General features: G+C 41.6%; 1 protein-coding gene across 1 annotated transcript in view; it reads right to left on the bottom strand.

Annotated features, from left to right (window-relative positions):
• LOC134624770 (kin of IRRE-like protein 1) overlaps positions 1 to 24695 on the bottom strand; it is an 88434-nt gene extending 63739 nt beyond the window's left edge. The window contains exons 1-4 of the mRNA XM_063469812.1: positions 24507 to 24695; positions 5465 to 5575; positions 4629 to 4964; positions 1577 to 1912 (exon numbers count right to left, since the gene is read on the bottom strand). Of these exons, the coding sequence (XP_063325882.1) occupies positions 1577 to 1912; positions 4629 to 4964; positions 5465 to 5525 (733 nt within the window). The 5' untranslated portion in view covers positions 5526 to 5575; positions 24507 to 24695. The remainder of the gene's footprint in view (positions 1 to 1576; positions 1913 to 4628; positions 4965 to 5464; positions 5576 to 24506) is intronic.
• Between the last annotated feature and the right edge of the window lie 850 nt (positions 24696 to 25545).

The raw sequence follows: 25545 nt of genomic DNA, 5'->3' as shown, positions 1-25545 counted from the left end.
GATAATTGAGCATGCATCAAGAAGATATGATCAGGGACTTGAAAACTGATTCCCAGAAATTAAACTTCTTGGAGTTTCTGACATACAAGGTCTTAAATAATCAGGCCCCATCTTATCTTAATGACCTTGTAGTACCATATCACCCTATTAGAGCACTTGGCTCTCACACTGCAGGTCTACTTGTTGTTCCTAGAGTATTTAAAAGTAGAATGGGAGGGAGAGCCTTCAGTTTTCAGGCCCCTCTTCTGTGGAACCAGCTTCCAGTTTGGATTCAGGAGAGAGACACTATCTCTACTTTTAAGATTAGGCTTAAAACTTTCCTTTTTCCTAAAGCATATAGTTAGGGCTGGACCAGGTGACCCTGAATCCTCCCTTAGTTATGCTGCAATAGACATAGGCTGCTGGGGGATTCCCATGATGCATTGAGTGTTTCTTCTTCAGTCACAGTGTGTTTATACATCTCTCTGCATATAATCATTAGTTATTATTAATCTCTGGTTCTCTTCCACAGCATGTCTTTAGTCCCGTCTTCATCCTCTCACCCCTCACTGCAGATGGCCGCCCCTCCCTGAGCCTGGTTTTGCTGGCGGTTTCATCCTGTTGTTACGTCCCTCTGCAGCCCCTAATCTCCTCAATGTGTTCAGCTGGTGCTAATTGGCCACACCTAGTCAGGTGTGGATAAAAGCATACCTGAGGCAAGCTTCCAGGGAGCTCACTAGTGTTTGCCTTGGTGGCACTAGCCATTTTAACCAACCTGGTATTCATATTTATTATTATTATTATTATTTTTTATGTTGCGGCTTTTGAGCCGGATCATAACACTGTTAAACTAGTTTTTCCTTCCCACTGTCACCAAGGCTCTCACTCAAAGGGGGTCATCTGATTGTTGGGGTTTCTTTCTATTATTGTTATGATATTAAATTCCTTGAGGAGGCTGTTGCTTTGTGTTCATACATAAATACTAAGAGAAAGATTTTATGTATTAGCTCAGGGATTTGTGTTGGTGTGTTGGGCTGTAACTCATACATTTATATCGTTAAATGGTAACTATGAGAAAATGTGTTTTAGGTCATTTCAGGGAGAAATCTGAAAGTAATGAGTAGTGTAACTAATTACTTTCTGGGAGTAACTAAGTAACATACTGCATTAAAGTGTTTTGTGTAATAATTACTTTATTTGAGTAATGACACTGCTCACAACAAAGAGGGGAAGTACGTCCAACATGCACAAACATTTAACCACACAGCATTTAATTTGTATGAATGTAATATCTTTGATTTGCTGCTTAGTGACGGAGGTGACTCTCACAGTGGAGCCACTGAGTTTCCCCACATGTTTAAGACGAGTTAGAGAGCAAGAGAAGAAGAGACTGATTCATAAATGTCTTTGTTTCTGCTCTAACCTTACCCAAACAATGCTGCTCTACAACTCTAGACTACCAGCCACAAAGACAACAGCTGGAGAAACATCTGTCTACCTCTGACATCCACCAGCTCATCCATACAACAAACACACATCAACAACCAGGAAGCAGCTTCACCTCTGATCACACACACACTCAACTCTACTCACTCACCTGGACGAACAACATGAAGGTAGATGATGATGCTTATGAACTCCCATGAGTGTGTTTCTTCCATGAACACATGACACTCATATGTTCCAGTGTCACTAATCGTCACATCCTTCAGAGTCAAAGACACGTCTCCATCCTTCATCTGTCTGTCCTGCAGATCCACCCGATTCTTAAAAGATGGATGCTGGTTGTCTGGATCAAAATGACCATCCCGATACACAAGGACATATTCATCTTTCAGGTCAGCTCTGCTCCAAACTACTCTGATCTTGTTGTTTGGAGCTCGACATGTCAGAGTGACGTTCTGTCCAGACTCAGCTGTGATGTTATTTGGCTCTGAAAGAGGAAACAACACAGAGCAGAGAGGTTAAAGGTCAAAGTACAATTCAGAATGATTGACTTTAAATATTTTGTTTATTTCCTTTGACATTTGAGTTTTTATTCATGCTGGATTCAATGAACCTCTGAACATCCAGCAGCTATTTAAATGCTTTAACCTCCTAGGACCTGCCGTCCACATATGTGGACATCACATTTTTGGATATTTTGACCAAAATACTCAATTTTACTCTACATGGGCCTGATATCCACTTATGAGGACATTATACTGCTACTGTTCTATCAAAATTTTAAATGAATATCCTCATTTGTGGTTCTCATTTTTCTTAAAAACAAAAATAAGGTAAAAAAACAAAAAAAATCTGGAAATTCTTTGTTTTTACATTCATCGGGGCCCCAATATGCCCAAATATCAAAGAGAAATTAAAAATGCATGTTGTGGAAGAGTTCGGGTCTTAGGAGGTTAAAGTTGAGTTTTCATAGCTGAACATGTTCTGTTGTCTCTTTCTCTTTAATCTCTCTCACACTCCTGTCACACTGGTGTGTGTGTGACTGCAGCAGCATCTGCACATGTGCAGCTGTCGCTGCTCCTCCTACACTCAGCTTCAGTCTAACCTGATGTGACTCTAACTATTCAGGCCATGTGATTGGTTCAACCTGATGCTATTTTCATTGTTATTGAACTTTAATGTTACCTGTCAAAACAAAGAGGGAATAAATTCTATTGACTTTCAGTGTTGGGAAGGTTACTTTTAAAATGTATTCCATTACAGAATACTGAATAGATGCCCCAAAATGTATTCTGTAACGTATTCCGTTACGTTACTCAATGAGAGTAACGTATTCTGAATACTTTGGATTACTTAATATATTATCATGCTTTTTACAACTACGTGAATGTACTATTGCTGTGATTTATTACTGATACTGAAGGTCCGCGGCGCCGAACCATAGTAAAGAGACCTCTGGCTAATACGTCGGGTTCGTGTCGGGCTGGTAGCCGAAAACTAGCTTTACTTTGTTGTCTGGGTCAACTTTGCTTGCCAGAGACAGAGAGAGGCGTTGAAAGACTGCTCCAACGGAACTTATTTTTTCCGGAGGAAAACATGAACACAGCATACAGTTGAGTCTTAATAGCTTACTTACAACTGGGCTCGTCAGGCACTCTTCTTGGCTGCAGTGGTTATTATTATATTTACATGCTTCCAACTCCCGTTTTTGCTCGGTGACAGCTCGGACTTTTCCTTTTTCTCCCTCCCTCGCTCACAGACACATAACGTGTATGGCAGTCCATTCTCCCTGCAGCACGGACTACACTGCCCATGATGCTACGTTCTTTAGGGCCATGCCTGTAGCATTCTGCCTATTAGCTTAGCACAACAACAACAACAAAAAGGCGCTCTCTCACCCAGGAAACACGCAGAGAGAGCGTCACCCTGTAACCATGGCAACCGTAACGCTGCCGCCTGGAACAACATTACGTAGCTGTCAAACAAACCCAAACAGTCCTGACCCGCGACAATATGAAACAGGGAAGTACCGCCGTGTAATCCATTTATTTCAACAAAGTAACTGTATTCTGAATACCACCTTTTTAAACGGTAACTGTAACGGAATACAGTAACTCATATTTTGTATTCTAAATACGTAACGGCGGTACATGTATTCCGTTACTCCCCAACACTGTTGACTTTCTATTGAATATGTTTCTACTGAGGAAAAGTTATTTTGCAATAATTATCTTTATCATTTCATCGCCCAGCTCTAGATTACAGTGAGAGACATTGAGCACACACAGACTCCATCTACCCTGATGATGCCTTCACACACACAGACAAACTGAATCAATATGAAAATAATTCTTCTGAACTTCTGGTTTCTAACAGCTTCATCTGACCTGGAGAGACAAACAGCAAAGTGGAGCCGACTGACACAGTTACTGCAGATGTTTGTGTGTTATTGTTACTGCTGATCTACATTATTATACATGTGTGAGTCTGTAATCTCAGTGACTAACAGAGAACCTGAGTCTAAATCTGATGAGATGAAGTGTGAGGTTGTGAGAAAGTCTCTGCCTGCATTCATAGATGTGTCCTTTCAGCTGCTCGCTCTGATCCAACCTTTGGTCTCTAAGGAAGAGGCTTCAGGGAGATGTTTGCTACGTTGGACTGTAGGACCATCAGAAATGTGTGCAGTAACAAAACAGGCAGCACTGAAAGGAGCTCTAAGTGTTTGTGTTGTTCAATGATTTGTGCGCAACAACAAAAATGGGACCTCTCTCATCCATCAGTCATCATGTGGACATTTTTCTGACACACTTTGAAGCTGATGGACGTTTTGTGTCTGCACTAAGTACGTTTTCACCAGCTATGGCACCGGCAGGATTCACTTTCACAGACTCACAACCACCAGCTTCACCCCTCCCCTCCCCCTCCAGCTGTAGGCTTTAACATTGAGTTTCCCCACACATGTTTACAGACGAGTTAGAGAGCAAGAGAAGAAGAGACTGATTCATAAATGTCTTTGTTTCTGCTCTAACCTTACCCAAACAATGCTGCTCTACAACTCTAGACTACCAGCCACAAAGACAACAGCTGGAGAAACATCTGTCTACCTCTGACATCCACCAGCTCATCCATACAACAAACAAACATCAACAACCAGGAAGCAGCTTCACCTCTGATCACACACACACTCAACTCTACTCACTCACCTGGAGGATCAACTTTCAGGTGGATGAAGCTGATGAGGTCCCATGAGTCTGTTTCTGCCATGAAAACACGACACTCGTATGTTCCAGCATCATTAATCGTCACATCCTTCAGAATCAAAGACACTTTTCCATCCTTCATCTGTCTGTCTTGCAGATCCACCCGGTTCTTAAAAGATGGATGCTGGTCATCTGGAACGGACTGCCCATCCCGATGCAAAAGCACATTTTTATCTCCCAGGTCAGCTCTGCTCCACTTTAAAGTTGTGATGTTGTTGTTTGGAGCTCGACATGTCAGAGTGATGTTCTGTCCAGACTGAGTTGTGATAAATTTCAGGTCTGAAAGAGGAAACAACACAGAGCAGAGAGGTTAAAGGTCAAAGTACAATTATGATCAGAATGATTGACTTTAAATATTTTGTTTATTTCCTTTGACATTTGAGTTTTTAGTCATGTTGGATTTAATGAACCTCTGAACATCCAGCAGGTCACCAGTGACCCATTGAGGGGGAATTTTAGCCTCATGCTAAACATGCAAAGTGTCAGAAACTACAAGATGTTAGCTTCCACAGAACAACAACATGTGCTGATAATAAGTGAACATAATGTGTGAGAGAAAGCAGCCTCTCATTATAAGACACTGTGAGTCTCTGCATGCTGCCTTTATGGAGCTACAGCTGTTTGTATACACTGAACAAAAAGCTTTGTAGCTGTATACTGACTCCTGACACTACAACACATCACACTGACACACACATTACACTTCTTTGTCTCTGTCACAGCTGGATTACAGATGTTAAGTGTCCACCCACAGTCTGGTTTCTAACAGTAAATCTCACCTGCAGACACGAACACGACAAACAGCAAAGTCGAGCAGAGCCACTGTGGTCCAGCTGCCATTTCCACGTCTTGTAGTTCTTCTGATCCAACTCTTAGGTTGTTGTTTAAATCTGTCGTATTTTCAGTGAATAACAAAAGCTCAGTTTAAAACATTACAACATGAGATTAAATTTAAGTTTTAAATAAAGCTGAATGAAGTCATGGAGGTCAAGTGAGCTGTGATTTGTGAGCCTCGATCAAGCCAGCCGCCTCTTATCCACCGCATACATTTTCTTGCACTTCTACACTAGGCTTTACGCAGAGCCTTTTCTCCTTCTTTCCCGATCGCAAACACAGACCCGCACGTATGCGTGCGCGCGCACGCACACGTACACGCGTGCACAGACATTGCATTGGGACATGCTGGTTGTATCATTTTCAAAAATTCATTAGAAATCATCCCTGATAGTTGACGTTAAACTTTGAACACATTCCTCCTCTGGGACACCTACTGTACAAGTTTCACTTCCATCCGCTGCATCAAAAATTATTCAAAATGAATGGATCAAAAATGCTGCTGAGAGAGTCATGACAGGGAATAGACAGAGAGTGTCGTGTTATTCAATTATACGCGGGTCCACTGTACGATTCATAACCACTCTTTATTTTCCCATTCTTGCTCTGCTCCCCACATAACATAACATTACATTCAAAACACACCGGTCTCCCCCTCTAGCTGCCGTCAGCCTAACTACACTAACCGGCTGCATTAACATCTACTGTACAATGCAATTACACCACATCTCCCCTTTCTAGAATCAATGGGTAGACTACCATTGACTCACCAGACCTTAGAGGGTTATTCTGCCTCTGTGGCTGGAAGGTCTGGTCCTGCGCTTACCTGTAAGCAATACTATATAACGAAAATCTTAACTCTAATTAACCCGTAAGTCACACAAATTCTTACATGCTAACTCGTCACACCCCCTGTATTTCCCAACTTCTGAACATGCATATTTGAAAATGACAACCTTTTAGCTTTTACACTTTTACCCTTACTGTGCAAAGAATAGTATGAAACAGGGGTATTCTTGCGTAAAACTGTCCTTTCCATGTGATCCGTCACAAGTCCAATCTGGTTGGTCTCACAACCACTCTTCCAGATCTGGTTTTGGGTGTAGATGGAAGCTCTGGAGAAACTGTCTCTGGCATGTCCGTGGAGCACTGCTCCCCGGCTTCTGCAGATTCTGGCTCCCCATTATCGCTCTCAGTTTGGTCTTGAGAGTGTTTCATGGGAATAAGGTACCGACGATTCCGCCTAATTATCACACGAGGTCCCTCCACCAAGCCGTCTCCCGATCAAGAGTTGGGCTGGACTATAGCCATTCTGCAGTGGTGTGGCTCTTTAAGCGAGTAGAGCCAAGTGTGGATCAGCAGCTTTCCGCAATAGATTCTTGACAGTCTTAACTGCTCGTTCAGCTTCGCCATTGCTTTGGGGATATTTCAGGCTGCTTGTGATGTGATGGAAGCCATACACTTTTGGAAATGTCTCAAAAGCTGCCCCTGAAAACTGTGGCCCATTATCAGTTACCAGCTGCCTCGGGATCCCGTGACGTGCAAAAATCCCTTTGAGATGATGGATCGCATCCTCTGACTTTGAAGGTGTGAGAGGGGCAATCTCAACAAATCTTGAGGCATAATCCACAACAAGAAGGTAGGTTTTCCCCTTTAGCATGAACAGATCAGCTCCTAGCTTTTGCCACGGCCGCCCTGGATACTATGATGGTATCAGCGGTTCTGTGCGGTTTTCTCTCTCTTGGCAACATGTCCGACAGTTAAGGACAAGCTCATTTATCTGCTGGCTTAGCCCTGGCCACCAAACCGACTGTTGTGCCCCCTCTCTGCACTTAACCACTCCCTGGTGACCTTCGTGTAGCCTGGTGAGCACATCATTTCTCATAGTTGCAGGTATAACCAACCTGTCCCCTTTGATTAGCAGACCGTCATGTACGGTGAGGAACGCCCGTTCTGCCCAGTACAGTCTTAGCGCTGGTTCACTGTTGAAATGTGTGGGCCATCCTTCCTCACTCAGCTGCATCACGCGAGCACATACGCTGTCTCTCTTCAGCTCTTCCCTCAGCTGCTTCAAGAAATTGTTGCTAGCTGGCAGATTGTCCATTAACATGTCCACGTAAATATTTGTGCTCTCCAACTACTCCTTGTCTTGAAGTGTTTCTTTTGCTTTCACCGGAGATCGTGAGAGCGTGTCAGCTGCCACAGGTGCTTGCCTGGTACATGCGAAATCGAGTAGGAATATTGCATGAGATGCATCCTAAAGCATTGAATTCTGGGAGGGAGCGCATCCAGAGTTTGTGCCCCCAGCAGACTCAGCAGCAGCTTATGGTCTGTCTCCATTTGAAAGTGTTTGCCAATAAGAAGGTTGCGGAACCGCTCACAAGCCCAGGCCAGACCTAAAGCCTCCTTTTCAACCTGAGCGTATCTCTGTTCTGTTGCAGTGAGGGAGCGTGACGTGTAGGCAACAGGTCTCCACTCCTCGTCCCATCTTTGAAGCAACACCCCCCCTAAGCCATATGATGATGCATCCGCTGACACCTTGCAGTCACGGCTTAGGTCATACATGGCTAACACTAGCAGTGATATGAGCGCATCTTTCAGGTCCTGAAATGCGCTAGCCTGGTGAATGTCCCATCTCCAGCAGTTTTTCTTAGACAGTAAGTCTCTTAGAGGTTTGTCTCTCTCTGTGAACTGTGGGATAAACTTCCCAAGCTGGTTAAGCATTCCCAGAAAGCTCCTTAACTCACTCACACTTCGTGGCTCTTTCATCTCCCTCACAGCCTGGGTCTTGCTTGGGTCAGGGCTGATACCACTGGCTGACAGAACATGCCCTAAAAACGTCACCCGCTGTTTCTTGATGTCGCACTTGTTCCTGATCCTGCCCAGCACAGCATGTAGGCGAGAATCATGCTCCTCCTGCGTTCTGCCCCAGACCAGCACGTGGCAAACCACCCCTTCCATACCATCTGTGACCTCTGTGAACATCCTGTTATGGAAATGCTCTGGTGCTGAAGCAATCCCAAAGGGCAGTCTTTTGAAGTAATAACGCCCAAACGGTGTGATGAAAGTGATGTATTTGGCTGAGTTTTCCGTCAGGGGTATCTGCCAAAGCCCCATGTTAGCGTCCAGCTTGCTGAATATGCTGGCTCCAGCCAATCTGCCCAATGTTTCCTCCACCTATGGCAGTATGTACTTCTCTCGGCACACAGACTCATTGAGGTGTGTAAGGTCAACACATATGCATACAGCTTCGGTCTTCTTCGGTACCACCACCATGCTTGAGCACCAGTCAGTTGGCTCCTCAATCCTGCTGATCACCCCTAGTTCTTCCACACGGGCCAGCTCCTGCTTAACTTTGTCCATCTGTGGCGTCTTCAAGGAAAAGGGTTGAGCTCCAGGTTTCAGTTTGATGTCGTACGGCTGACATACTTCACCGAGACCACTGCATAGCTTTGGGTAGCACGTTTTAAGCGTCTCTATAGTTATGCTCTCCAGACGGGCCACAAACTCCAGCTTGCTGATGGCAGGTCTCCCCAGCAAAGCAGTGTGCAGGTGTCTGATGACAAAGACATCCTCTAGTATTTCTTCCTCAGTCTCCCTTCCTCAGTGCAAGCTCACTGACACCAACGACATCCAAACGACTCCTCCCGGGACCCAGCAGAGCCTTGGTTGGTTTGTGGAGACTGGGGGGGTGGTTGTGTCTGTAGAGCTCCTTAAACACCTTAAGGGGTAGGACTCTCACATCGGCACCCGTATCAATTTTAAATGACACGTTCTTGTTGTTTATGCTTAAGTCGACAGTCCACGGCTCACCCTCACACTTAACACTGCCTAGGAACAAATCATGTTCATCCTCTTCAACCTCACATATCAGCTCATCATGTAGCACTCCATAGTTGCAATGTTCTGCTAGCGCATACAGTGCAGTCACAAAAGCATCCACTGTCTCATTTTCTCCCTGTCGGCGCATGTTGAATTTGGCGTGCTCATAGATCACATTTTTCTTCACAATGAAAAAAGCCTGGAAACGATCACGTACCCCCTCATATGTTGTTCTTTGCTCAGGTGTTAAACTCAGACCGCGAAGCACATCGTCCGCCTCGTCTCCCATGCAGTAAATCAACGTGTTGACTTGGTTCTCCTCCGAACTGAGGTTCAAATTACTGGCGAGACGGAATCTCTTGAACCTCCGTATCCATTTGGACCACTCCTGCGGTTTTGAAAAATCGAAGGACTCCGGTGGCTGGATGCTGAATGTCGTGCTCGGCCCCGCCGGTGCTCTCTGTGCAGTCTCATCCGCCATATTCTCCCCCTCGTTTTTCCGCGAGCTCCACCAGACACAGGTTCGTTCAGTCGAGGTTATATGGATCAGTACAGAACGTCTTGCTCTGCTCCCCACATAACATAACATCACATTCAAAACACACTGGTCTTCCCCTCTAGCTGCCATCAGCCTAACTACACTAACCGGCTGCATTAACATCTACTGTACAATGCAATTACACCACAGAGAGCATATTTCACCCATATTGGCTTGTCTTCAATGACTTGCTTGTAAATCCAAAATTTAATTTTCAAACATTTTCCTCACATACAAGATCTTGAGCAATCAGGACCTTTTTTACCTGAAAGTCTTCACAGTACCATATCTCCCCAAAAGGCTGCTTCTGTCTTTCAGACTGCAAGCTTACTTGTGGTTCCTAGACTATTCTAAGGTTGAAAAGTAGGCAGTCTTCAGCTCTCAGGCTCATCTTCTGTGGAAACAGCTCCCAATATGAATTTAGTAGACGAACACCTATCTCTGCTTTTGAGATTAGCCTTAAAACCTAGTCAGGGTGAATCAGGTGACTCTGAATCTCCCCTTCTTTGCTTCAATAAACCTCTGCTCCTGTGGTATTGCCATGATGTATGTAGTTTTTCTTATTCACTCACTCTGTGTTTATACACCTCTCTGCATTTAACCCTTTAAGACCTACCATAGAACCAAGTTCGCCAGAGCTTATATTATATATTTACATGTTGTAGTGCCATTTTTGGGAGCATTTCAAGTTGATATACATCAATACAACCATTATAGCACAAATTTTAATAATATGTATGCATTAAGTGCATAGTAATTACATAAATTGCAAAAAAGTGCAATAAACTACAAAAAAATTGAAAACCGTTTTTGTTTTTTTAACATATATTTCTAGTTAAAGAAATTTAAGAGGCTTATCCCTCAAAACTGTAAATACAAAAAAGTTGCACAAAATAGTTTCCCACCACAGGAAATTTATTTTAACTGTCTTCATAGTTTTATTTTTGAAATACACCAATTTTTATATACTGCAGGATAAACTATTTCCAGCAGTGCAATATAAGTCCTAAGCATCCCAGAAACGACACGGAAAGTCATAAAGTCAAACATAACTTTTAAAAACACCAGTATAGGCTCATAAGGCCCTGATTAGGGATGGGTACCGGTGTCCGGTGCCATGATGGCACCGGTTCTGACATAAACGGTAGTAACCAGACCGAAAAGCAGCGCACATTTCGGTGCTTTTTTCGGTGCTTTTTTTTTTCCTGAGCCAATTCTAGCCAATCATTTTACGTTTCCGAGGATAGTAGGTGGGTCCAGGTACGTACGTTCTTTTAGAGCAGCGCTACAGATTAAAAATGCCCAAGACGAAGCGGTCAAAAGTCTGGCTGTACTTCGCAGCAAAAGATGCAAACTCAGCAGCCTGCAACAAGTACTTTAAGGTGATACTGTGATACTGTCAAAGGAGGTAACACCTCAAATCTGATGAAACACCTGGCGACGCATAGCGTTTTTTTTTTAAAGCCGAGAAATGCGCCGTGTTTGATAGCTTGCTGCGAGACCTCACACCGGCACATCTACTGCGGGTGTGGTGCCTGTTATCGGACCCGGAGTTAGCACCATCCCCCAAGAACCCGAAGAGTAGAGTCCTGGCCCCTAGCCCTGCCAGTGTAGCAGAGATGATGAGGATGATGATGACAGCAGCAGCCGTTCTTCTCTGCGTGAGTAACTTAATGTTGTTCGTGTGTAATTTACGTTGAGTAGGCTAACCACGTTATTACATTAATGCATGTAAGGTGAACTAGCAAACACCGTCGTAGTTACATGCGGCTGTCTTCTTGTTTGATGGCAGATCCCTTCACCCTGGCTAAAGAGGCTAAAATGACCAAAGAAAAAGTGAAAAACAGTTAAACATGAGAGGTTTTTGGACCAATTTTGTGTTTTTTCCATTGATTAAGCACTGCTTCCAGCCAAGAGTGATACCATATATCAAATCAAATCAAATCAAATCACTTTTATTGTCACGTCACATGTGCAGGTACACTGGTACAGTACATGTGAGTGAAATTCTTGTGTGCGAGCTTCACAAGCAACAGAGTTGTGCAAAAATACAATTACGTAAAACAAGCAAAATATAAAAATGGCTAATCTAAAAAGTAATAGATATATGTACAATATATAAAGGTATATACATTACTGAATGTGTGTACTAAACATGTTTTTCTACGTGTGTGTGTGTGAGTGTGTATATAGTGTGTATATACATGTTTTACAAATGAAATAAAGTAAACAATAAAATAAGATATATAAAATATACAGAGGTTGGTATGTGCAAAACAGTGGCATTAATGTGCAGTATGGAGTGCATAATGTTGAAGTTCCAGTAGTGAGGGTGAGGTGTCTATGAAGTGTTCAGCAGTCTGATGGCCTGGTGGAAAAAGCTGTCTCTCAGTCTGCTGGTACGGGACCGGATGCTGCAGAACCTCCTTCCTGATGGAAGTAGTCTGAACAGTTTATGGCTGGGGTGACTGGAGTCCTTGATGATCCTCCCCGCTTTCCTCAGGCACCACTTCCTGTAGATGTCTTGGAGGGAGGGAAGCTCACCTCCAATTATCCGTTCAGAGCACCGCACTACTCTCTGGAGAGCTTTGCGGTTGTAAGCGGTGCTGTTGCCGTACCAGGTGGTGATGCATCCAGTGAGGATGCTCTCAATGGCACAGCGATAGAAGGTCCTGAGGATGCGGGGGCTCATGCCGAATCTTTTCAGTCTCCTGAGAAAGAAGAGGCGCTGCTGCGCCTTCTTCACTGTTTTGTTTATGTGTACTGACCACGTAAGATCCTCAGCCAGATGTACACCAATGAAGCGGAAGCTGCTCACTCTCTCCACAGCGGCGCCGTTGATGGTGATGGGGGTGTGTACTTCTCTGCACCTCCGGAAGTCCACTATCAACTCCTTTGTCTTTGCGACGTTGAGGGTGAGATGGTTGTCTTGACACCAGTGGGTCAGGGCGCTGACCTCCTCCCTGTAGGCCGTCTCATCACCGTTGGTGATAAGACCCACCACTGTAGTGTCGTCCGCAAACTTCACAATGATGTTGGAGTTGCTAGTGGCCGTGCAGTCGTAGGTGTAGAGTGAGTACAGGAGAGGGCTCAGTACACACCCCTGTGGAGCACCAGTGTTCAGTGTGATGGGGGATGAGGTGGTGCTGCCCAGTCTGACCACTTGGCGTCTGTCAGACAGGAAGTTAAGGATCCAGCTGGAGAGGGAGCTGCTCAGTCCTAGATCCTGCAGTTTCCTGTCCAGCTTCGAGGGAACGATGGTGTTGAATGCTGAGCTGTAATCTACAAACAGCATTCTCACATACGCGTCTCTCTTCTCCAGGTGTGACAGGGCAGCATGGAGTGTCAGGGCTATGGCATCATCAGTGGACCTGTTGTGGCGGTATGCGAACTGTAGAGGGTCCAGTGAGTCGGGTAGTGCATATATGCCCTATAGCTGCAGAAAAGGCTAACATTGATATCTTTTTTTACAAAAAAACAGCTAAACATGAGAGGTTTTTGGACCAATTTTGTGTTCTCCATTCTTTAAGCACCGGTTTGAGCACCGTTTAAGCACCGGCACCGTTTCAAAAGTACAGGTTTGGCACCGGTATCGGATAAAACCTAAACGATACCCATCCCTAGCCCTGACGGTAAAAAACTACATTTCCGCAAAATGATGTCACCTCCGGTTTTGGGCAGGTCACGGCAGACATGCGATAGTTCGCGCTGATGGACGTAGGAAGTGTTACAAACAGCTGATCGGATCGGCAAAGCGTGTTTCTGGAATATTATGTTTTTGCTGCTGCAAGTGCTTTTTATGCAGTTTTTGCAAAGCTATATGTGGAAGAAAACGGTGACCTAGGACAAGCTGATGGCATGAGATGTAAGTACAACTCCTCCGGTTTCATATGCAAAAAAAATTATTGCTCTAGCTTACGTGGTTGCAGTGCTACCGGGATTTAAAAATAGTTATGCAAAACGGAGCGTGCCCGCTCCGACCGGCTTTAAAGGGTTAATCATTAGTTAGTATGTATCTCTTGCTCTCTTCCACAGTGTGTATGTTGTCCTGCCTCCTTCCCACGAACCTCAAACAGTCACAGAAGATGGCTGTCCCTCCCTGAGCCTGGTTCTGCCGGAGGTTTCTACCTTTACAAATGGAGTTTTTCCTTCCAACTCTCACTCATATGAGGTCATTAAATTGTTGGGCTGTTCTTTGCATTATTGTTGAATTTTTACCCAACAACATAAAGTGTCTTGAGGCGACTGCTTTTGTGATTTGGTGCTAGATACATAAAATTTAATTGCTAACACCAGAATGAATTAAACTGTATAAATTCAAATGATATATTCATTCTGATATACTGCTTTTGTGTTTTTTGGCACCTCGTGAACTACCCAACTTACTGGAAGTAACACACACTGTAACTGGGAGTGTGGTAGGACTTGACTTCAGCGGTCAAAGAAGTGCAGAAGACTGATGCTGTCCAGTGTAGCAAGTGATTTATTTACCATTTTGTGACCCAAACAATATTTACAAAGAAATAAATAAGAAACTCAACTCTATAATGAACTCAATTCAAATAAACATAACTGAACTTAAATCAACAGAAATTAAGGTCAAAATGCACACAGCGACACTGACCTGAACCTTTCTCCCCAAACAACCGAGTTCTTCTGCTTAAATAGTCCACTTAACCAAACAATTTCTCCTCTGGACTTTTCCATTCAGTAGGTAAGATGAACATGATTATATTCAAACCTCTACTGCTACTCTTTACTAGCAACCTAACCTCTGTGGTGTAATCCAATACATATTAAAACAATAAATCTATTTCTCCATAAACCCTCTAAAATCAACTTTATTAAATTACAAGAATTCTTCCCCTTCTGCACTTGGTCTCTTCCTGTGACCTCAGATGAACCCAGAAGCTATAAAGCAGGAAGTAAAATTACACTTCCTTCTTTTGCTTCTGGAAGACAGAAGACAGAAGACATTCTTATCTCCGGGTCTATACTGGACCTGGAAACAAAAAGGCTGGAGAGATAAATACCATCTTGTTATCCTGGCATTAGTGTCCTTCATATTATGAATCCATTGCAAAGCACGATGATCAGTCTCAAGAACAAACTCTTTCCCAACGAGATAATATCTTAAGGTGTCTAGAGCCCATTTAATCACCAATGCCTCCTTTTCAATTGTCGAATACTTAATTTCTCTTGGAAAAAGTTTTCAACCGATGTACTGGACAGGCAACTACTGCCCTTCCTCTCCTTGCAGTAAAACAGCTCCCAGACCCACCTCAGAGGCATCTGTTTGTACTGTAAAGGGAAGGTTAAAATCTGGACACTGTAAAACAGGTTTCTGACACAAACAGTCTTTCAAATCATTAAATGCATTCTCAGCATCCCTCGTCCACCTGATCTTTGTAGGACTAGATTTTCTTGTCATGTCAGTCAATAAAGCTGCTCTTGATGAAAAATTTGGAATTAGTGAACGGTACCAACCCACTAACCCCAAAAATGATCTCAACCTTTTCTTTGTGTTTGGCAAGGGTGCTGCAGCAACTGCATCCACTTTTCCCACCTGAAGGCGAATGCCTCCACCCCCTATTACATAACCCAGGTACTGCACCTCGGGCTTAGCGATGTGACATTTCTTGGCATTTATGACAAGTCCCGCATTTGTGATACGTCGAAACACATCAGCAAGATGTTTCAGATGATCTTCCCATGTACCACTGTAAACAACAATGTCATCAATGTATGCAGCTGCATGCTGTTCTGCACCCTTCAACACTCGATCCACCAACCTTTGGAATGTAGCTGGCGCTTCATGCAAAACAAAGGGCATCACTGTGAATCTAAACAGTCCACTTGGCACTCTGAACGTTGTTAAGTCCTTAGATGAGTCTGTCAAGGGAACCTGCCAATAACCTTTACAGAGGTAGTCAGAAATTTAGCATTTCCCAAAGGATCAATTAGTTCATCAACCCTCAGCATTGGATAAGGATCAAAAGCAGACACAGAATTTAACTTAGAAAAGTTTACACAAAATCTAAGCTTAGGATCATCTTTCTTCGGTACAAGCACAACAGGGCTACACCACTCACTGTGTGATGGCTCAATGATTCCTGCAGCCAGCATCTCCTCCAGCTCACTTTTCAACTCAGGCAATAGCTTAGTTGGGATCCGGTAAGTGGTATCTCTAATTGGCTGTTGGTCAGGAGAATGCAAAGTGATTTTGTGTTCAATGAGGTGTGTACGACCTGGCTTTAGACTGAAGAGTTCCTTGGTCATAAGTGATTGCACCTCCTGACGTCTTTCAAAAGGCAAATGGTGTAAATCTGGAAATACAGTTTTGACAGCTGAAGAAGGGAAGCTCCTGAGGCCCTTCCTCATCCACAACTGTACATGCCCACATGGATGTTGAGTCCTGTGGCTCGTCAGTCCACTCTTTCAAAAGATTGACGTGGAACACTTGATGATTCTTTCGACAATCTGGCAAATGAAGCTCATATGTGACTGGGCCTGTCTTCTTTGTGATTTCATATGGCCCCTGCCACTTTGCAAGAAGACTGCTCTCAGAAGTTGGCAACAGTAGAAGAACTTTCTGTCCCTCCCGGAAGACTCTTCTTCCTGACACTTTATCATATCTTTGTTTCTGCTGCTGTTGCGCATGGGCCAGATTGTTATTAGCAAGTTCTTGGAAATGTTATAGCTTGCCTCTCATTTTGAGGACATATGAGAGTTCACTAAACCTCTGCTCTGACATCGAACCCTCCCAAGCTTCTTTCAGAACATCCATTGGACCCCTGACAGGAGGTCTCTTCCTCTTTCAGTCACTAACCATTGAAATACCTGAAAAACAATTCAGACTATGGGACAAAATCACTTCCAAGTTTATATGGAATGGTCACAGACTGAGAATCAAATTTGAAACAGGATTAGGGGGGTTTGGCACTCCCAAACCTTAAGGGATATTTTCATGCTGCACAAATTAGGCATGTAATTTGTTGGTGTAACAAAGATTATGTAGCTAAATGGAAAAATTGAGAAAAATCAGTACAAGGAAGACAAATTCAAAGTCTTATTGGAGACAAAGAAGAAGCAATGAAAAATGGGAACTTCATGAATTTCCAGGAGATTAAATAAAAATATGATCTAAGTAATCAAGATCACCATAGATATTTGCAGATTGCAGATTTCAATAAAGAAATAAAACATAGTGTAAATCTAAACAAAAATTCTATAATTAAAACCATAACTGAAACCTACAACACAAAAAAATTCGGATTAATCTCTACAATTTACAGGCATATAATGGAGGAAAGAGGGATTACAACAGTGTATGTAAAACTGAAGTGGCAGAGAGAGTTAGGAGTGAATATATCTGACGAGGAATGGTCACAAATCTGGAAAACACAGCAGTCAACAACATGATCACGTGTCTGGAGACTACATTGTTGGAAAAATGTAATTAGACTTTTTTAACACCCAAAATTAGGAACAAACACATTTCATTACCACAGCCGTGTTGGAGAAGCTGCGGAGACGTAAATGTGAATCATTCACATGTGTTCTGGTTCTGTCCTAAGATTGCAAAATTTTGGGAAGATGTTCACTTAGTTGTGGGTAAAATTCTGGGTTATGCTTTATCCAAGTCTTGTACACTATTATATCTTGGTGTCATTAGTGGAAACGTGTTGAAAGAAGATAGATACATATTGAAAATTCTGCTAGCAGCCTGTTAAAAAGCAATTACAAGAAAATGGTACAAAATAGACCCACCATCACAGGACGAATGGATGAAAATTATAGACAAAATTCAAATCATGGAGCAACTGACTTACAGAATAAGGACTCATGAGGATCAATACTATCGAAAGTGGGAGAAATGGACAGAATACATAAAGTCAACAGGACAAAGACCACCACATTGACGTCGAGAAAGGATCTAACTGTAGTAACATGGTGATCCAACACGTTCTTTTTCACACTTTTTTCTCCCTCTTTTTTCTTTGTTGTTACCCCCATCTCCCCTGTATAATGTTTAAAGAAACACAATAAAAAGAAAGTATCAAAACAAAATTATGATACAAGAGGACAAAAATTTTGTCTTAACTACTTAAGCGTTGATTACCTCAGTGACAGCATAATCATTAAAATGTATAAATAGTGATAAAGGGTACTTCATCTGAGTTCTTTGTTCAGTTTTATGCTTAATAGAACCGTTTTACTGTACAAAGTAAAATAAAACACAATGTGGTTTCAATGACAAACAATAAAATTTTGTTCTGCCTTTTATAAGTTAAACTGATTATTATGGTTGTAAACTGCCCTAGAGCTCCCTCTAGTGGTTGCTATGTTATATGGGTTTAATTACTTTGGGAAACAAACAAACAAACAATAAAATTGTTATTCATTTGTTTATATTACATTCATCACCATAACATAAAACGTTTTTTCTTATTTTTCAGTGTTAAATATATTTTTAAACTGTGATTCACTTTAATTTTACTGCGTGTCAGCAGTTTCTCCAATTTAAACCCTTTTCATGGGCTTTGTTTGACACACACAATTGCTTCTTTAGTGGGTACGCCATTTTTACGTGCATGTGACTAATTGAAAATATAAAATAGTTATATCATCTATAAACATACTGTATGCACACATACAGAAAGGGAGGTTTTTTTGAAAGGTCTGCAGTGGAGTCATGTTGTAGCCACAGGCATAAAGTCAGTACACTCCTTTTGCAGTTTTGGATTTAAGAGGCATAGTATCAAAACAAATCAGTCAACCAAAAAGGCACATGTACTCTCTTGTATGGGATACTGTTGTTTTCAGGATTGTCCAGTGACTGTAAAAGTGGAGGATAAAGATGAGCAAACCCTGAAGGCTGAAGTGTTTTTCCAAGGAGCTCAGGTGTGCCACAACACAAAAGAAATAAAAACAAGATCTGTGTGTGGACAGTCCACAAATGTCATTGTGGAAAAACCAGAAACAAAATTATAACAAAGTCTTTACCTGGATTCTCTTAATAAAATTCCACAACAAGTGTTAGAAGCAGGGTGTCGGGATGAGACACCATCTAAAGATGTCCTTAAAAATATTTCATGGTCCCACAAAAAACACAGAGACCTCATTTAAATGAGATGGCCAGTCTGCAAATGTTGATAGACAGAGAGCAAGGACTTCCAAATGAAGTCCTTCAGAGAGTCCTCCTGCATCCTAAAGGGATAATGTTGTGGTCCAAAAACACTCTTTCAGTCTTTTACCAGAGGTGCAAAGAAGACATTGGGCGTTTATCAATATGCGTACTTGTGCGTACTTGCGTTCTCGTGTACTCGTGATACGTCATCAGTCGGAGACCAAGTACTGTTCCAATTGGAAGTACGCATCAAGCCGAGAACGCGAAAAAGTCCCGGATGTGTTCTCGATCCGCCCGTTTCATCGAGCATGCATCGGTGTGGACTTGGGACAGCTAAATATCCCAGAATGCATTTCGTCCAAAACTCAACAGCGGACTCCCGGCACATCGTTTTCAACCCCCCCCCCCCTCCGCTCGCGGACTTCTCACTACTCAGGTTAAAGAAACTCCAGCAGCTGTCTATAGTATTGAGTGTCCACTAGAATAGAAATAAAAGCGTTCTAACATCTCACCTATTAAGGTATGTACACGTATGTACATGTACATTATTTTTATTAATAGAGGTTTCACTACTGAGGTTAAAAATGATATATAAGTCACTTAGATCACTTCTAAATGTTAATGTTTGGTTTATTTCAGTGTTTTATTTGTTCCTGAGTAAACCGGTTTGGCTGTGATTAAAGTTAAGCTTCATAACATATTATTCACAGTTAAATTAAGAGGGGACGGCAGTAAAAACTCCGGACCTGTGACATCATCACGTACGCAGGTGTTCCAATTGTACATATCGCGAGTCCGTGCTCGCGTTCTCGGCGAGTACGTGCTCACCGAGAACGCGAGTACGTACTCGCGTACTTGGGCATTGATAAACGGCCCTTGTTTATTTACATGCCACAGGAAGCAGTATCTGTAAAGATAGTGCTTCTGCTGCTCCGTACTATGTCTATGAAGTCATCATGAGAAATCCAATCAAGGGATCATCATCATTACCAATAGCAACATATGTGACATGTGATCACACCACTGCTTCTGTGACCTATTTTCTTCAAGCTTTTCAAACAGAGCTTACAAGAATGTATGGAAGCAGGGCAAACAAAAGGCCGGGGATGATTATATGTGATGGCTCTCTTGTGCTTCTACAGTCCATTTCAGTGATATTCTGTAGAGCAACTTTGGAAGAGCTTCTGGAGAGATACTTTCAACTTATCACTGGACAGTTAGACAAAGACAACTTTGATATATCCATTCTCCACCCATGTTTAAGCTACATAATCAAGAACGCAAAGGATCTTTGCAAAAACAGGTACGTGTGCTACAGTCTGTGAGTGTGAGTGTTATTTGTGTGCTTTCAGTTTTTATATATATTAAGGGCACAAATATATGGTGTTAGGATTCTGGTCCTTTTATTTTATGGTTGAATTGCAGTTTGATTTCTGTGGTTTCTGCTAATGATTCGACTTTGTTACACTACTTAACTTGTGTTTAGTATTACTGCTTTGACATTGGTATTGTGTATCTTGGTGCGAAGATTTAAAGATTTTCTTTAAATTTTGTGAAATAATGTAGTTTATAATATACATGTTTATTGTTTATATGCTTTATTTCACATAGAATTCCCCAAAATTACAAATTAGGCATGCACATATTTGGACTTCCAACGTGAAAGAAATGGATGACATAATTATAAGTGCAACAGTCCTTTTCAAAAGTCCATGCAGTGGACTAGAAGTTAAAAAACACCTAAACAACATGAAAATGCTGATGGATCAGAGGGGGAACGTTGATGTTGGAGACACAGGCATCGTTCCAGAGGACTAGAAGGTAATTATAAAATTCAGCTTGTTCTGTCAATGGTTGAGATATTAACTGTGTTCAGGACATTGTGTGACACCAGTAACATTGGTAGTAATAAAACATTGCCAGTGCCCGTCTTGATGTTAGTGGACCACCGAACGCGTACCATGCACCAGCATTCATTTCAAGTATTTCAAAATACTTTCTACCACATGGCACCTTGTGGTCTGGAATGCTGCTTGGTTTGTCTTGTTTTGGTCAGTCAACAGTTATATTTATTTATTGAAGTGCTTTCTTGATAAAAATGCTGTTTGTCTATAGGAGAGCTTGGACGGCATGGCAAAGGCCCAGGATATAATTTTCTCAGTAAACGGTACAATAATGTGTCGCAGTTGAAGAAGCAGGTAGAATAAATTAGCAAAGTGAATGAAACCTTCAGAAGTAATGGAACAAAATGTAAATGATTCAATTTCCATTTTCAGAGCTACACTGAAGACGATCGGACGCAAGGCATAATGGAAAAGAGTCAATGGGACCTGAAAAGACTTCGGTTTGAACGACGGCTTCTCACGAGACTAGATGATTTTGTGAGGATATACCAACGGACACATGATGCTCCATGAGAATATGATGATGTTGGGGGAAAAAGAAAAAAGGTGAGGATTAAATAGGTGAATTACTAGTTTGGGATTGATTTGGTGCAGCTTTAACACAGAAAAAGTCATTCTCACTGCTATTACTGCAGTTCTCAGATCAGTAATGCGTATTCTCATTAACAGTAGAAATTGTGAGTGTTCTTTTTCATGCTTTAGTCTTAAATATATTTGTTAATGCAACTGTGACTGTTTTGAGAACTGCATTACAAGTCATGAGAGTGACATTTCTGATTTCATTAATCTTTTGGACTTGAATATCTGACATAAAAATTATTTGTCTGTATCGCATAATTGTACTTTTCAGTTTTAACGAGTGGAGCTCGAGAAGTGGAAGAAAAAAGTAGAAAGTAAAAAGGATTCTACGTTACTGCTCTGATGGAAAAACCTGCAAAACAAGTCAAAAACATGGTAGCATCAGTTCTTTCATCTATGCATCTCATATTAAATTTTTATATTGAAACGTTATGTGTTGTACTCAAACTTAAATGTATCTTTTTGGATCATTCAAATCAAGTAAGAGCACTTTTTAATACAGCCGATAATTTGATGATGTTGTTAACGTTTCTGTGGTCAATAGTTTGATTTAATTCCTTTTCAACATCTTTATGAAAGAAATATAAGACGTTAACTGTCGATGACTGGACAGTAATTCTAAATAATCCATGTCTTAAAAGTGTTTTGTATATATGAAATAATCATGCTATGTGCCATAATACATTTTATAATTAAAAACATTATTACTCTTCCACAACTTTTAGAACCAACATCATGATATCCCTTTGTAAACTCCATACATGCCCACAGCTAGCTCATAAAATACATGATGTCAGTGAATTAATTACAAATATTGGTAGTTATTGCTGTCATAGAAGGCGGTCGGTTTATATTGATTATCCATGTGTTACATTTCTATCACTTACCATTCTTTCTAAACGTGACAACATATAAAACTAGATAAAGATAAATTATATTGTCAAAACCTGTTCATGTAATGTAGCGAGTGATTAAATGAAGTTCTGCTTGAGACAGATATTTTTCATGTGCTCTAAGAGTTCAGTGTTAATTATTCTGTGTAAAGTTGTAATTTTATTATTTTTCTAAGGATCAGCAAGAAGAACCGCCACACTCAGATGTGCCCACAGAGCAGGCTGAAGCTGTCACTACACAGGTTTGTGAAGTATACAAAATAAAATTTAACAAATACGTAATATCTTTAATAATAATAATTGTTTAGGCAAAAACAGAAACTCTAGTATTATTAAGTATATAATGCTGAAATATTGAAAGTCAATATTTAGTCATCTTCTGCAATACAGACAAGCTGTGTTGTTATTTCAGTACTTTGCAAAAGTATTTATCCAGGATGCTTGTTTAAGGCCAATCACAATACTGGGTCATGTCATGCCTTATGTTGGCAGGTTCCTTTTTGAGTAACTCACAGGTTAGAGGTAATTTCTAGTCAAAGAGTCACTTGAGTTTCACTGAATGATGTCAGAAATGAGTGAAAAAGTCCAGTCATGTAATCTTGCGTTTTGTGAATTTGTCAGGGTTCCTGGGTCATTGACTCAGTGTTTTCAGTTCATGTTCAGTTTATTTTCCACATTCATGTTTCCCGCTTCACCGTGCCAGCCCTCTGCCTCAGTGTCATTAGTTCTAGCTCTACTTTCTATGTGTCAGATTATGTTCAGCTGTGTGTCTCTCATTATCATCCTCATCAGTCAGAGTATTTAAGTCCTCAGTTCCCTACATGTCCGTGTTCTCTGTTTCTGCTGATCTGACTCTTAGTTTGTTCTAAATGTCTGAGTCTGTTGGTATTTTCACTGAATAACTGAACCTGAGTTTAAACCTGACTACATCAGATTACATTTAAGGTTTAAATGAAGATCAAAATTTGTCTTTCAGCCAATCGCTCGATCTCAAAATGTCAGATTCATATCTTAAGAAAGTTGAGCCACGTGTTACATTGAACTGTAGAAAGATCGTAAGGTGGGGCAGAAAATATACTCATATATATGTATACACTCATTCACTGTGTATAAAGTTCTCTTTTTTTTGCACAGTCGAGGAGCGTATCAGGTCAGGTTGCACTGTGTGTTATATCTGTATAACCATGCATGTGACAAATAAAGAATTTTGAGAAAACTATTTACAAAATATAGAATATATAAAATCTAAAGCAGGTCTGAGGGTTTAACAGGTTCAGTTCTTGAATGATTTCCACAGAACAACACAAACATAACGTATCTCATCATCAATCATCAGCTACACACTAAAGACCATCATCAGCCAAATAATAAATTGATTAATAATAAATGCTGTTTAAACCTGACAGAAAGACAAACTGGTTTGATTTCACATTCTTCTCATTTCCATCAAGAAGGAAGAGCTGAAACAGAAACATCCTCTGTCTGCAGAGTATTTGCTGTTTATGTCTGTGTGTGTGTTTCTGCTGCTTCATTGTCCAGAACTGTGAACAGATGCACTGAGACATCTGGAACTTTTGAACATCATTATGAACTAAATCAACATCAACTAAATAACCTGAACAATTCTATTCAATTTTATTTATACAGCACCAAATCACAACAACAGTCACCTCAAGGCGCTTTATATTGTAAGGTAGACCCTACAATAATACATGCAGAGAAATACCCAACAATCAAATGACCCCCTATGAGCAAGCAAGGAAAAATTCCCTTTTAACAGGAAGAAACCTCCGGCAGAACCAGGCTCAGGGAGGGGCGGCCATCTGCTGCGACCGGTTGGGGAGAGGGAAGAAAAACAGGATAAAGACATGCTGTGGAAAAGAGCTGGAGTTTAACACATAGTGAGTGAGAAAGGTGACTGAAGAAGAAAAACTCAATGCATCATGGGAATCCCCCAGCAGCCTACACCTATTGCAGCATTTAAGGGAGGATTCAGGGTCACCTGATCCAGCCCTAACTATGCTTTAGCTAAAAGGAAAGTTTGGGGCCTGATTATTTAAGACCTTGTATGTGGGGATTTTGTATTGAACAACATAAACCAGCAGATGTGAGATCACTTACTGTTGTCAGGAGTTCAGGAAAATCCTCAGCTTCTGCTCCTCATCATGATGGGGAAAAAAATCAAAATGTGAAAACATGAAAAAAGTGTGTTAATGGAATCCGTCCAAATCAGCTGGGAGTGTGAATCAAACTGTAAAACTGAAGAAAGCAGAACAATCCTGATGAAGTCCTGGTCTCTGTCCTCTCTGACTGTAACTCTGATACTGAGTGAAGCAAAACCTTTACTATAACTATAAAAGACAGGATAGGACAGAGGATGAGGCGGGTCTGCTTTGTGTAAATATTTTCTGATATAACCTTGAAACTGGGCCTAAATTCCAAAGTACAAACTTCCTGTCTGTAAGGAGAGCTCATGTGGGAGCTCACGAGGAACCTTTATTTCTAATGTTTGCTTAATATGGTTTTGACAGTGATGATTAAATGAATCATTTTACAGTTGAGTCATTCATCAACATTTTTATACCATCCACATCCAATAAACATCCATTCCCACTCTCATGCTCTCATATGCAATTACTCAGCACTCACCCAACGTGGAGACAGACATAAATAGACACTGTACACACAATCACACTCCCCAAGCGTACTCTATACCCCAGGTCTAGGTACCTTTGCCCCTGGAGGGGGAAACTGCACCCAGACCCAGGTAGTGTTACCCTCTTCCCTGGGGTGGAGAAAAGCAGACCGCCCCGACTCTGCAGCAGCAGGGAGGCCCCACATCCCAGACCCCAATCGGACGGGCAGCTCCTCCTCCCAGCCCCCCGCCCCAACAGGCAACAGAGAACAGGGGTGTAATGGAGCTCTTTGAGTGTTTGAACCTGCTGTTGTGTTGCTTTTGTGTGCTGGTGTCACTGATGGCTGCTGCTGCTGCCGTGACAACAAAGGCAGAAACACTTTCATGTCAGAAATCATTTTGGAGTTGAGATAATTTGTGGTTTAAAGCAGATTTACTTCACTGTTATTATCTCCTTAGAGCCATTATAGCCATTATAACAGTGAGACAGCACTGCCACCATAAGGTCAAACTAGAGCATTGCAG

This window comes from Pelmatolapia mariae, linkage group LG3_W (genome assembly GCF_036321145.2).
Source record: "Pelmatolapia mariae isolate MD_Pm_ZW linkage group LG3_W, Pm_UMD_F_2, whole genome shotgun sequence".
NCBI classification, from domain to species: domain Eukaryota; kingdom Metazoa; phylum Chordata; class Actinopteri; order Cichliformes; family Cichlidae; genus Pelmatolapia; species Pelmatolapia mariae.
The sequence above is the reverse complement of the archived record's forward strand: the minus strand, read 5'-3'. Positions and strand labels throughout refer to the sequence as shown.